This window comes from Euprymna scolopes, chromosome 16 (assembly GCF_053919585.1).
Source record: "Euprymna scolopes isolate OS-2025 chromosome 16, ASM5391958v1, whole genome shotgun sequence".
NCBI lineage: Eukaryota > Metazoa > Mollusca > Cephalopoda > Sepiida > Sepiolidae > Euprymna > Euprymna scolopes.
In genome coordinates this window covers 77,930,417-77,945,653 of record NC_136497.1, presented here as the reverse complement: position 1 = coordinate 77,945,653, position 15,237 = coordinate 77,930,417, and the positions used below count along the sequence as shown (strand labels likewise).

The window sequence follows — 15,237 nt, the reverse complement described above, 5'->3', positions numbered from 1 at the left end:
TTATGGGTCAGGCCGTTTTATGGAGGAAGGTTCGAATGAACTCATGTCCAGGCTGACAAAACTGTAACCTGGGAATTGTGATTACCTGGAGATGACGTAATTCGGTCGGGGGTAAGACCAAAAGCAAACGCCGGGCTGGTCAAAATATTGGTCAATGACGTCAATTGGTTTATGAGTTACCAGGTCGAAAGTCCAGAAAAGTGAGATGGTAAACAAAAACAAAGCAGAGGCGCGGAGACGGGGAACGAGAGACAGACGACGAGGAACTGTCTGTCATGTTCACAACCTACACCTCTCTCTACCACCACCGCCGTATTGTGTATGTATGAATGTTTGTTAAATAAACCAAGTAAGTTTGTAACAAAGTGTCTCGTTATTCATTGATAAATGAACAGCGGTCATTCCAATCACTAGACGATTTACAACAAACATATATGTATAAATGTCAAACACACTATCTCTCAGTCTATCTATCGATATATTCAAAAATCTCTTATAGTTAAATTACAGGTGGTTCTCATGTAGTAGAATGTACCCAGTCTCTATATGAAACACCGACTCTTCATAAGACGAACAACAACAACAACAACAACAACAAAAACAACACAAAATATACGTCATCTTCATACCACCCAGTATATAACATTTAACCCACACAATAAATGTAAAATATAAAAAAAACGTATTTTCAAAAAGAAATTTTTACAATAAATGCATTTTTTAAAAAATGCTGTCGTCGGCTGTTTACGAAAAACCGCGAAAACTTTTATATGAAAAAAAAATAAGGCAAAAAAGGAACTCAAAAATTGTTTAAAAATACAAAAATAATACACCTTTTTTTTGGGGGGGGGACAGAGTTTAACGAAAAAAATATATATCCCAAAGATAAAAATTTCAAAAAAAATTTTCTTTGTTTCTAAAAACAAAACAAATACTTTTTATTAATTGTTGTGGCAGAACTAAAATATGTTTCTTACTAATAGACTATTCAAATCTTAATAAATACAGAGAGACTAAGCCGTCAGATGTCAGGTGATATCCGGTGGACCAATCTTAGTCGTTTGTGGGATATGACGAACAATCCACCTATTGTATGCTTTGCGATACATGTTGTTAATTTTTGGGGGCGTTCTGTTTTTCTTTGCAACCCTCAACAGGGCTATAATAGTGACGACATCGGATTTCGAACTAAAAGAGGTCACTTAAATTTTAAATACCCCTAGCATTCAAAGAACTCACGACAAAAAGCTGAATAAAACTACGCAAATGTTCAGTAAACGTTGATGAGAGGAGAAAAACAGGAAATCGCGAAACCAAATAAGTGCATGGACATTAAAGTTTGAATTGCAAACTCGTGGAAAGTAAGAATATTTTCATTTTTTTCTTTGCTTTCACTATCACGATATCTTGGCGAACCCGTAAATACAAAAGAAAAAGAAATACTAATTATTCGTGTTTTTGTGTCAGCGATTTTCGTTTAGCTTACTAAGAATAACTATATGCGGTTTTCGAGGTTTTTCCTTTCGGTCAACATTTTTTGTGCTATGAAAAGACATTTGTTTGGATAGAATATTGAATATTTCTCGCGACACAGATCTTTCTTTCTTCTATGAGAAAAGATATTCGCTTGGAATTTAAGACTATGTTGAGCGTTCATTTGCAAAGTTATTGAAGGAAAAAATAGTGTTCCCTTTCTTCATTGTTCTAAAAATACTAAGGTATGGTTAACTCGAACATGATTTTGCTAATTTCCATAAATTCAGTATTTAAACCGTCATACAAAAATGGACGCTTTACAAAGTACATTGGAACAATTACCAAAACTGTAAATTGAACAACAACAGCAACAATTATTTGAACACAGGAAGCGCTCAAATGATAGACAACAAGAACAACTAATGAGGCTAGAAGCCCAGCATTTTCAAAATCAACAACACATGAAAGAGCTGCTTACTCAAGTCATAAAAGTAATACTTCAATTGATAATAACACCGTATTTTCACAAGACTCAATATGGAATGCGATTGACAATTTCTGCTACAGACCTTAAGAAGGTACATCATTGTAAGCTTATTTTCGTCGGTATGAAGATCTTTTTATTATTGACTGCAAACATGGGTCGGACCAGAAAAAGGTGTGTTTATAATTACGGAAACTAGAGACGGCCGAGAAAAAGAAGTTTATGGATTTTATTTTACCTCGGAAAACGTCGCAATTAACTTTCGCTGAGACGGTGGGACTTCTTACAGAACTATTTATCCAAAAAGTCTCTTTATTCCATAAAAGTTGGTCATGTCTTAATTTGTAGAAGAACGACGAAGAAGATTTCACAACGTACGCAGCCATGGTAAATAAACATTGTGACTTGCAGACAATGTTAAATACTTAGTATTTGCGCAAGAACGGTCCTCTGGTCAAGGTGCGGCAATAAGGTGGCGTATCTTTACAAAATTAGAAATAAACCAAACCTAACCCTAAAAATGTTAAGTGAAAAGTTCCAGAAATATAAATTATTAAAGCCAGAAAATATAAATTATTAAAGCCAGAAAATATAAATTATTAAAGCCAGAAAATACAAATCATCAAAGCCAGAAAATAAAAATTATTACAGCCAGAAAATATAAATTATTAAAGCCAGAAAATATAAATTATTAAAGCCAGAAAATATACATTATTAAAGCCAGAAAATATAAATTATTAAAGCCAGAAAATATAAATTATTAAAGCCAGAAAATATAAATTATCAAAGCCAGAAAATATAAATTATTAAAGCCAGAAAATATAAATTATTACAGCCAGAAAATATAAATTATTAAAGCCAGAAAATATAAATTATTACAGCCAGAAAATATAAATTATCAAAGCAAGAAAATATAAATTATTAAAGCCAGAAAATATAAATTATCAAAGCCAGAAAATATAAATTATTAAAAAAGATTCGATCGATATCGAAGCTGGAGTTTAGCAGATTAAAATAGCAGACAAACAATTTAAAAACACGTAAGAAATAAAACACAAATTAGAGGGGAAAGACACATCTAAGAAAATATTTAGACTGAAAGAAAAGTCCCGTCTCTGTGTACTCGATGTGGTAATTTGCATTGGGTTAAAGACTGACTCTATTTATAAAAAAAAATGTTTAATATGTTAAAAAAAAGCAAAACATCGGACAAAATTGCAGAAATAAAATTAAATACAATACCCGGGTGTGTTTGGCTACCACACAAAATAACGAAGAAAGTTCTGAAAATATGTGACTATAAAATTCATGATAAAGAAATAAAAAAGCAACACGATTCAAGTTAAAACCTTTCGACAGTAAATTTAAATACCAAGATGAAATTTAATACACCCAACATGTCGAGAATACGCATAACATCAAAGTTCGTTAACGATACGCAAATTAACTTCGAAGGTGAATTCTTAGCGAACGTCAAATTATTGGGAATAACGAAAACATTAAGAGCTTATATATAAAGGAATACCACAAAGTAGGGTCAGACTGGATGCATGTATTTAATTTATAATACCTGTCAATATCTACATTTTGCAGGAAAGTAGAATTAATGCCAATAGAAACGGAGACGTTTATCGCGAATTTTTTAAAAAAAATATACGGAAGTATTCGCACCGGGCCTGGGAAAATGCACAAAAATGGCAGCGGAATTAAGATTAAAGCGGAATGTACAACCAGTTTTCAAGAGAAAACACAACGTGGCATTTGCGTCTCTGGAAAAACTTCACCAGAAGCTCGACAGATTAGAAAATGTGGGCATTCTATCGAAACTTGGATACAGTCAGTGGACTGCCCCATAATCTATGTGAAAAAGAAATCAGGGGAAATCCGTATTAGGGCAGATTGTTTGACGGAGTTGAATGCGTCTTTGAAGGACTTCTATTATCTCCTATCAAGTCCAGAGGAAGGTTTTACAGGACAAAACGGTGGCCAGATTTCCTTGAAATCAATCTAAGCGACGCATATCTACAAATTCCAATTGGAAATGAGAGTGCTAAATTACTCTGCATAAATACCCATCGAAGTCTTTACAGACTTGAAAGATTAGCGTTTGGGGTCAAGGTCGCGCCTGCTATTTTTCAACGGGTATTGGACACAATGCTAGGCGGCCTTCACTTTGCCATCGCATATCTGGACGATATTATTATAGCCAGCAATAAGAAGAAACAGCACAAAAATCATATCTACGAAGTATTCAGAAGGATACAGGGTTTTGTGATTTAAAATTAAGGAAAACAAATGCGAATTCTTCTTGAAAATAAAATATTTGGGGCACATAATTGACAATAATGGCAGGCTTCACACTCAGAGACAGATGCTGCGATAAAGAATATGCGGACACCGGAAAATTTTACCCAACTGGAAAGTATCCTAGAGCTTGCAAACTATTACCAGTGCTTCCATTCCAAAAATGCGTGAACTGCGGCCACCTTTGGACAGGCTTTTCAAAAAGGCTAAACGTTGGGAATCAACTGCCGCGTGCTAGTCAGCGTTTGTGGAAATTGACAAGTGCTAACATCAGACCTTTCCCTCACACATTTTACCCGAAACTAGATATCATAGTGGCTAGTGGTGTTAGTCAATACGGTACAGGTGCATGCCAGACGGGTCGAAAAATAAAACAATTGCATATGCACCCAGAACACTGCTCCGGGCCGAAAAGCAGTACTCACAGATAGAGAAAGTCTAGGTATTATCTATACAATCTCCAAATTTCATCGTTGCCTGCAGGGTAGGCATTTCATTCTGTAGACATATCATAAGCCTCTTCTAACCATTTTTTGGTAAAAAAGGAATACCCACATTTATGGTTAACTGTTTACTAAGATGGGGAACCAGTTTATTGAATTATGAGTTTAAACTGGAATTCTTATCATCAAAGAATATCGCGCATGCGACTGGGATGTCTAGGCTAAACCCGGCCCAAATGTAACTCTCAAGGACTCAATAATCACTGCATTACAGATAAATAGTGAGATAAAGACGATGATTCACAATACAATCCGGGAATTACCAGTGACTCATCAAGAAATTAAGACTGAAGCGACAAATGATGAATTTATAAAAAGCAAACATTGGAGAAGAAGAATTTATATCTGACATGTACTCTGTCTGCGACAATGTTCTGCTTTATAGCGAAAGAGTCATCATTCCAAAAGCGCTGCAAAAGAGAATACTACAAAACTTCCACGTGGGTCATCCTGGCAGCAGCAGAATGAAATGCCTGATGCGTAGCTTCGTTTACTGGTCGCCCATGGGTCAAAATATAACTAATATGGTTAAAGCATATAAAGGTTGTGCTTTGGTTGCAAAGGCACTACTGATTATCCACAAACTCTGGCCAAAATCCGGACAACCGCAGTCCAAGATACATATAGACTTTACGGTGCCACTGGACGAATTCTATTACTTGATGGCAGTAGATAGTTTTTCCAAATGGCTAGAGATGCTAAGATCCAGGAAACACACCACAGCGAATTTTCCGAAACATATCAGATAAAACATTTTAAAACTCCACAATATCATCCGAGAAGTAACGATCAATCGGAGCGCTTTGTAGACTCCTTAAAAAGAGCGTTAAGGAAGCCTTATTGATCACCTGCGGAAAAAGTTATACAGCAGTTTCTTCAAGCATACAGGATTACGGCAAACTCTAACACCTCAGCAAGAAAAATCACCAACAAGGGTTATGTGTAGCCGTAAAATCAGATCAGTGTTTGAGAAGTTGCTATCAAGGCAAGCTACATATAGGAGAATCTCTACGGTACCACTAAAAAAATACAATCTTGGAGAGAAAGTGTACTTCAATCATTTTAAAATTAGCGTTTCGTTTTGGGAACTGGGAAAAGGAATACAAAGGACCGGAAATGTGATGTATATAATCCAGGGACCAAAATCCAAAAAAGCCATGTGAACCAGATTCGCAAACGTATGATTGAGGACCTAGAAGAGTTATCTCAGAAAAAAGTAGAACCTATTAAAACCGCCTTCGACATGTTTCATATTGAGGCTCCCCAAATCACACCAGAACGACGACGTTCGGACAAAAAAATCATTAAGCCGTTCATCGTCCACCCAAACAGGAAAAAATACTGATACACCGTCCGGAGTTATCAGTTTGGGAAGGGGTGTTGTGGCGGAACTAACTTATGTTACCTACTAATAGACTATTCCAATCTCAATAAATACCGTAAAATCAAGCCGTAAGGTGTCAGTCGACACCCGGTACTCGTATTGGGCTGGTCACTGAAGTGTGGTGCCTGCACAGATGCTGCACTCAAATTAATTGTCCTTAGTCAATGAAGGGGGAAACCCTTCCATACTAAGGCAATTTTATTTTTGCAGAATCCACTTTTGAGGGGAGCTGGTTATCTCCCACATTAAAACGACCTTGTGTCACATTTTGTTTCGTGTGAAACAAATAAATAAGCAGTCGACATCCGGTACTTGTACTGGACTGGTCACTGAAGTGTGGTGTCTACACAGATGCTGCACTCAAATTAATTGTCCTTAGTCAATTTGTAGGAGCTGGTTTTCTTCCAACATAAAGAACGACCTTGTGTCACATTTTGTTTTACGTTGGGAAGCAAATAGATATCAGCCGATATCCGCTGGACTAACCTAGGTCATTCCTCGGCTACGACTGACAACCTACCTATTGTATGCTTAGCAATACATCTTGTTACTTTATTTTGGCGTTCTATTTATTCTTTTCAACCCTTAACAGGATTATAACATTAATTCAAAGAAAAATAACTTTTTATACAAAAAAAAAAGAAAAGAAATAGAAAAAATTATTTGTTCACTAGTCAAAGAAACAAAACTTTTATTACAAAAAAAAAAAAAAAAGAAATAGAAAAAATAAAGTTTCAGTCAGATCGACCTAGTAGTTTTCGACCTATTAGTTTTCGACCTCGTAGTTTTTGACATGGTAGTTTTCGACCAAGTAGTTTTCGACCCAGTAGTTTTCGACCCAGTAGTTTTCGACCTAGTAATTTTCGACCCAGTAGTTTTCGACCTAGTAGTTTTCGACCTAGTAGTTTTCGACCCAGTAGTTTTCGACCTAGTAGTTTTCGACCCAGTAGTTTTCGACCCAGTAGTTTTCGCCCTAGTAGCTTTCGACCTAGTAGTTTTCGACCCAGTAGTTTTCGACCCAGTAGTTTTCAAGAAAATGTAGAACTGACAGTTAGACAAACTTACAAAGAAACTAAGAGAAATGCAATCTATGATTTTAGTAATATACTAGCAGGTCACCAAGCATAGCCCGGTCAAAAAATATGCTGAAATATGATATTTGATTAATGCAGATTTCCTATATTTATATTATATTGGACCCAATATATAATAATGATTAGGACTAGGACAACAGAATATCATTTTCAGTTTTTTTTTTTACTCTTGAGTGTGTATCCGTTGATAACTTATATGTTTTTATATAGAGTGATGTAGTGCTCGGTTGATTAACTGTCTAAATGTGTCGGATATATACTCGAGAGTTAAAACAACGATAAGGATATTCTTTTGTCATAGCCCCAGTAATAATTTAAAAAGTAAAAAAAAAATGACTTTTATGCCACCATCGAGAATTGAAACCAAAACCTTTAGCTTACGATTTACTTTTTCCTTTGACGTTAATGCCTGAACTATGAAGACACGTTTGCTGCAAGGCTAAAAATTAAAACATGAACCAATAACTATTACGTTACGCATACAATATTCGTAGTGCCGTCGTTTGACCGTCACGTGGCAAATTCCATTGTTTTAAATTTTTGCACTGTTGCATCGATTTTCCCTGGCTAAAACTCAAATATAAAGTTTTGCACGGGTTCGAATACCCTATATATTAAGTTTCATGTCTGTAGACCAGAAACTGACAGAGGAGTTTTGTAAGCAAAATTTTGTAAACAAATATATATACGCATACATAAATATATATATAAAAGAGGTTTGTGTTTTTAATATGACTATCAATATACAAAAAATATAAAGGCGTATAGATCTTGATAAATAACGAGTGTGAGCATTAACAAAGCATTATATTTTGTCTGTAATTTTTGACGCAGGTGTTCACCATTAAAATAGGAAAAAGGAGAAAAGTGTAGCATCTGTATTGAAGTTACACTTCAGCCGTTCTGTACTCAATTACTGAAGAAACCTTTTAGAATTTTATTTTTATTTTGTCCGAGTTCGGAGCGTTCCGTTTTGGAGAGCTGGATTTTCACTCCATTAGAAACCGACCTTGTCTCTAGTTCTGCTCTCGTGAGCAAGTAAATAGAGAAAGAGTAGTAATGCTGTTATAAGCATGAAGGTAATGTAGAAGAAACCAAATATACTTTTATTAGTATAATAGATTTACGTTGGGTCTTTTTTGAAGGAAAATTTAATTAACATTTTCACATAATGATATCTTTATGATATGTTTCAATTGTACATTATCAGCCCGACTTCAATCTGTTCTGATGAAATAAAAAAAAAAATTTTAAGTGGATTTTTTTTAAAAAAGAGACATTTTCCAAAGAGACTCGTTATCACCATTACTGTTCATTATAGCCATGATGCCTTGGAATAGTATTCTGAGAAAGTGCCAAGCCGGATACAAGTTCTCCAATACAGAGGAAAAAAATGAACCACCTGATGTACATGGACGATTTGAAACCTTTTGCAAGGACCGAAAAGGAGCTAGAGATACTAATTAACACTATCAGGATCTTCAGCCAAGATATCCAAATCGAATTTGGAATGGAAAAGTGCGCACTACTAGTCATAAGAAAGGGGAAACTGGAAACGACAGAAGGCATGGAACTATCCAACCAAACAGAAATGATGGCACTAGGAGAACAAGACTTTATAAATACTTTGGAATTCTGGAAGTGGACACCATCAGAGCAACAGAAATGAAAGAGAAAATTGGAAAGAACAAGAAAACTCATGGAAACGAAATTATATAGCAGAAACCTAATAAAAGGTATAAATACATGGGCAGTGTCACTAGTAAGATACTCTGTCCCGTTTATAGGATGGATAAAAGAAGAACTGAGACAGCTCGACCAGAAAACCAGGAAACTCATGACCATGCATAATGCACTACACCCAAAGGACGATATTGACAGACTCTACGTGAAAAGGAAAGACGGCAGGAGAGCACTGATCTGTAAGAAGACTGTGTGAAGGACACAAAAAAAGAACTAGAAAAATACGTAATACAAAACATTGAAAGGATAATTATAGCAGCAACAAAACAGAAAACAGAGAGACACATGATAAAACGAGAAAAGATAAATGGGAAGAGAAACAACTCCATGGAAGATTCATAAGAAGGACAAAAGATGAGAATAACGAAAACACCTGGGCATGGATGCGAAAAGGACATATAAATCGAGAAACTGAATCTCTAATAACTGCAGCATAAGATAACTCGATAAGACCCATATCAAAGCAAGGATCGATAAAACACAAGAAAACAGAAAATGCAGACTCTGTGGACAAAGAGACGAAACGATGAACCATATAGTAAGTGAATGCAGCAAACTGGCCCAAAAGGAATACAAAAACAGGCATGACCAAGTGGGGATGGCGGTGCACTGGGAATTGCGCAAACGGCTGCATTTTGAGCATACAGACAAATGGTACAAGCATAAATCCGCAACAGCACTCGAAAACGAGAACCACAAAATCCTATGGGACATGGACATACAGACGGACAAACCCACCCAAGCAAGAAGACCAGATGTCGTAATAATTAACAAAAAAGAGAAATCCTGTAAAATCCTAAACTTTGCTGTTCCAGCTGACCACAGGGTGAGTATGAAAGAAAAAGGAGAAATGAAGCAGAGCTATCCAGAGAGTTAAAAGGGATTTGGATGATGAAGAAAATCAAAATAGTACCGATAATAGCAGGAGCACTAGGAATAATTCCGAAAAACTTTGAAAAAGGAATAGCAGAAATTGGAATCAGAGGAATAGCTGCAAATATACAACGCCTAATGATAATGAAAACGGCTGAAATATTAAGGAAACCCCTAGAATGTGGAGAATAACACAAGAAGACAATATAACGAAGAAGCGTTACAGGGAATGAAGAACGCCGAAGCTGCATATCTACAAGTTCTACATCCCCATATGCACCCCTATTGTTTCATCACCGTTCCCCCCCCCGATAGAAAAGTAATACCAAAGAGCCGAAAAGGGTCAGGGAGGATGGAAAAGCCGAGGAGAGAGCGCTGGCCAACCTCCGCTAGACATGCGCGAAGAGAACTGAGATCTTGGGGAGGCTTAGTGCCACTCAACTTCCAGTATAAACCAATGGCCACTACCAGCGAGAAATCAATGGTAAGAGGATGTTGCGATGACGCCAATTTATTTGCCAATGCTATCGAAGGAGGTGGAGAGAGCTGGACGTCTTGGGAGACTTGTTGTTACTCAACTTCCAGAAAACACCTCAGGTTTCCAATCAGATCGTTTGTTGATTTGTGTGAAAGCTCCATGCTAGCCAATAATAATAATAACTAGCGGGACCTGTAGAAATTCCACAGCGGAATTTTTCATATGTAATATATTGTGGCTGGGCATTCTGTGGGCATTCTGTTCAGCATGAAGGAAGGCACAATCATATTATTCTAGCCCTTTTATTAAAATTGTATCGCCCCCTTACTAAAATAATAACTTTGATATATTTCCTGGGTTGATTATTTCATTACAAACACACCGGTCAATTAACTCACATTTCATCATTTTTCATAATTATTGAATATGTTACTATGTTCGACAATAATTTATCATAATTTTAACCCATATTATCACCTCTTCTCTTACTAAAATAAAAAAATTGGTATATTGTATGGGATGATTATTTCACAAAAAAACACATTATCAATTAACTCACATTTCATCTTTTTTCATAATCCTTGGATATGGTCCTAATTTCGGCAATAATTTTTCATCATTTAAACTTACCACATCGCACACCTAACTAAAATAATAACTTTGATATATTGTCTAGGCAGATTATTTCATTACAAACACACTAATCAATAAACTCACATTTAATCATTTTTCATAATTCTTGGATATGTTAATAATTTTGACAACTATTTTTCCTAAGTTAAACACACCTTATAGCTTCCATCCTTACTAAAATAATAACTCCGATACATTGTCTGGGCTGATTTTTTCATTAAAACACACAAATCAATTAACTCACATTTCATCATTTTTCATAATTCTTGGATATGTTACTAATTTCGACAATCATTCTTATAATTGAAACCCCACATTATACTCCCCTCATTCTAATATAAGATCTTTGATATATTGTCTGGGCTTATTATTTCATTACAAACACACCAATCAAGTAACTCATATTTCATCATTTTTTCATACTTCTTGGATATGCTACTAATGTCGACAATAATTTTCATAACTTAAACCCACTATGTCACTCCCTCTTACTTAAATAGTAACTTTGATATATTGCCTGGGCTTATTATTTCATTACAAACACATCAATCAATTGCGAGTATTCTCATAGTATATATGTTCCACCTATCTTATCCAATCTTGGGTGATGCCGCATATTCTGCTAGTATATATCTTTCGCCTATCCCATTCGATCCTGGGCGACACTGGGTATTCTGCTACTATATGTTTTCCACCTATCTCATTCAATACTGGGCGACGCTTTCTGCTGGTATATATTTGAACTTATCTCATTCAAACCCTGGACTGACTTCATATCCGCCATCCCACTATTAAAAATATACGTGAAATAAAGTAATGTTTAAATCGTAAACTGTTTCAGCCATTTTTGTGACTGACTTTATATTCCCAACCCACTGCTAAAAATATAAATGAAAGTATGTAAATAGTAAACTGTTTCAGCTCTTTCCGGACTGACTTCATATTCCCCACCCACTGTTATAAATATACATTAAATAAAGCAATGTTTAATGCATAAACGGTTTCATCAATTTTCGGGACTGATTTCATATCCCCTATACTACTGTTAAAAATATACATAAAATAAAGTAATGTTTTAATCGAAAACGGTTTAAGTAATTTCCGAGACTGACTTCATATCCCCCACCCCACTGTTTAAAATTTACTTGAAATAAAGTAATGTTTAAATCATAAACTATTTCAGCAGCTTTTCGAAATTAATACATAAAAAAATTAACGTGGTTACAGATTAGGCGACCATTGCTTCACCATGAATTTCTGAGTGTAGTATCAGTCTCAGAATTCCAGTGACTTAAATCCCCCCTTTTTTGGTCTTGGTTACTGGAGGAGAAATCTTTCATTACTGATACAATTTTTATGTTTGTTATTGACCAGAGTGCCACTTTTGGGGAGCTGCCCCCCCAAAAATTTTTTAACTGACCTCATGTTCAACTCTGCCCTTGTGAGGAGGCAATTAAAAAAAATAATCAGAAGGGACATTTTTCAGGGCATCTTATAATTAATCGGAAAAGACATTTTCAGTGCATTTTATAATTAACCAGAAGGGACATTTCCAGGGCATTTTGTAATTAAATCAGAACTTACTTTTCCCAGTTACTTTTGTAATATTAAAACTATGTTACATTAAATATAGTACTTATTTACAATGCCTGCCCACAGGACAGATTTAGACACCAGGGTCGTTTTTGACGTGGAGAAAAGGAACAAAAAATTGTCTTAGTCGTAAAAGATTTCTCCTCCACTGCGAGAGAGGAAATTGAAATGTAGCGCCTGAAGAACAGATACTACACTTTGAAGAACAAATCATTTTTATTAGCTTTGCGTCAACAGCGACACCAATTTTTTTCTTTGTTTTAATGGCAATTAAACGACCCGGATGTAAGCGTGACACACAAAAGAACAGACACGCTATCGTATTAATATATAGATAATAATAACTAGCGAGACCTGTGGAAATTCCACAGAGGACTCATTCATATGTAATATATTGATGTTGGCATTCTGAAGATGTTCAGCGTAAATGGAGACGCTCTGATCTGATATTATTGTAGCTTTTTTGTTAAAACTGCAAAAGTATTTATCTAAGCTAGCACGAACGGCCGGCGTAGCTCAGTCGTAAAGTACGCTTAAATATGATATTTTAATTCTTTCAGATTTCGTATATATTATTATAGAGTTAATGTTCTATCGATTTTTATATATTATGCACATTAGCTAGATCTTTTGTAGATGAATGCAATTCCACGACTCATAAATAACAAAGTTGTATTTTCTTTTTAAATAAATAGAAAAAAGGGGTGTTTATAAGACTATCAATACACACAAAAAAATATAGATTTATTTTTGGGTAAAGTTCCCCCGGGTTTTCCTTTCACTTCAGTAAATAATGGTCTTTTGTTATTTATATGGCGTACTATTATCCTTATATATATGATGTTTATGTTTATATATATATATATATATATATATATATAAGTAATAGTGTCTGTGTGTGTCTGTGCGTCTGTGTGCATTTCCCTACGCAATAACTCTGTCAATTTTAAGCCTACAGATTCGAAATTTGATATACAGGGTACTGAGATTTGGGAAAATCGATGTGATAGGTTTTCGACAGAAATTTGGCGATTAAGTGGTCAATATTCAACAATTTGACTTTGAGAACTCTACCAAACTCCTCCTACAATTTTGGGTCTAAACACGTGATATTTTAGATATAGATTCCTTGGACATGGATCTAACTTATTAAATTTACTTGATCCCTAAAAAATAAATGTTAAGAGGTCATAATAGGGGTCAAAGTTTTAAAAAATTGACCTTTTTTTTTCCTCAGCATACACTTCAAAACACCTGGGCAACGCCGGGCACCGATTGCTAGTTCTTTATAAAATTATTTATAATAAGAAATGGAAGTACGTAACAATTAAACGACACGGATGTAAGCGTAACACAGAAAATAATACACAAGCTATCGTATTCATATATAGATTAATGTTGTTGTTATTATTATTATTATTATTATTATTATTATTATTATGATAGTAGTAGTAGTAGCAGTAGTAGTAGTAGTAGTAGCAGTAGTAGTAGCAGTAGTAGTAGTAGTAGTAGTAGTAGTAGTAGTAGTAGTAGTAGTACCGTGCATGTAGAAGATTAAGGAGCAAATGATAATAACATTTTAATGAACAGCGTCTTTATAATCAATTTGTCCCTAAGTAAAGACGTTATATACACTTGAACGATGTATCAGGTCGATGCAAAAGTGTTTGTCGATTTGTAGAAGAGGTATTTTAAATCATGCGTATCTGTATTACTTTAACATATCACCATGATTGATTTATTATTTTTTTCTTTCAGAATATCAAAGTATTATTCATATTATTATATAATCAGAGACTTATCTTCAATCATGATAATGCTCGCCTTCACACAGCACTACTGAACAAAGATCTCTTGGGAGAATTTGATTGAGAAATCTTGCACCATCCTGCATACTCTCTTCACGTAGCTCCCTCGAATTATTACTTATTTGATGATTTCAAAACCATTTAGATGGCCTGGGGTTAACATCACAAGAGGAAACTGAACATGAGTTAGATTCATATTTCACATCATAAACTAATGAATTTTACAAGCTAGGCATTTATAAACTTGCTGACAGATGGAATCAAATTATAGAGAGCAGAGGTCGTTCCTATTTGCGATGCCTCCCCACGGGACAGAGTTAGACACCAGGGTCGTTTTTTTTTTAACGTGGAGAAAAGGAACAGAAATTAAAATGATCTCAGGTGTGAAGGATTTCTTCTCCACTGAGAGAGAACAAGAAATTGAAGTGTAGCATCTGATGAACAGGTACTACACTTTGATATTGATTCGAAGGCTAGGCCGTTATTGTTATTAATTGTTATGTTATTTTCAAAACGACACAGTTTTTCATTTTCAAGTTGAAATTTTAATCGGCAAAAACTTTTATAACTTTATAAAGAAAAAGAAAATTAAGATATTTTAGCCATTTTTTGGCAATTCCATACAAGACTAAGGCTCTGGACTCTGCTAATTTTCAACAGGGCGTTTAGAGTTTATCTTAACTTTCCAATAATCTTAGCAACAAGACACCATCTTCAACACACTTTGTTACCGGGGGAAGCTGCATCATCAAGAAACCATCAAGAACAATAATTCTTTTAATAACCATTTACTTTTCTGTTCATAAATTTTTTCTCTTTTTTTTTTATTTTACATGAGAAAAGAAATTTATAAAGAAATGATCA

The 15,237-nt window shown here is 34.9% G+C and overlaps 1 protein-coding gene across 1 annotated transcript; it reads left to right on the top strand.

Moving 5' to 3' along the window:
- Positions 1 to 3,644: 3,644 nt before the first annotated feature.
- Positions 3,645 to 3,971, top strand: LOC145296190 (uncharacterized). The gene has a single exon (XM_080142399.1). The coding sequence runs from the start codon at positions 3,645 to 3,647 to the stop codon at positions 3,969 to 3,971; it is 327 nt and encodes a 108-aa protein (XP_079998525.1).
- Positions 3,972 to 15,237: the final 11,266 nt, after the last annotated feature.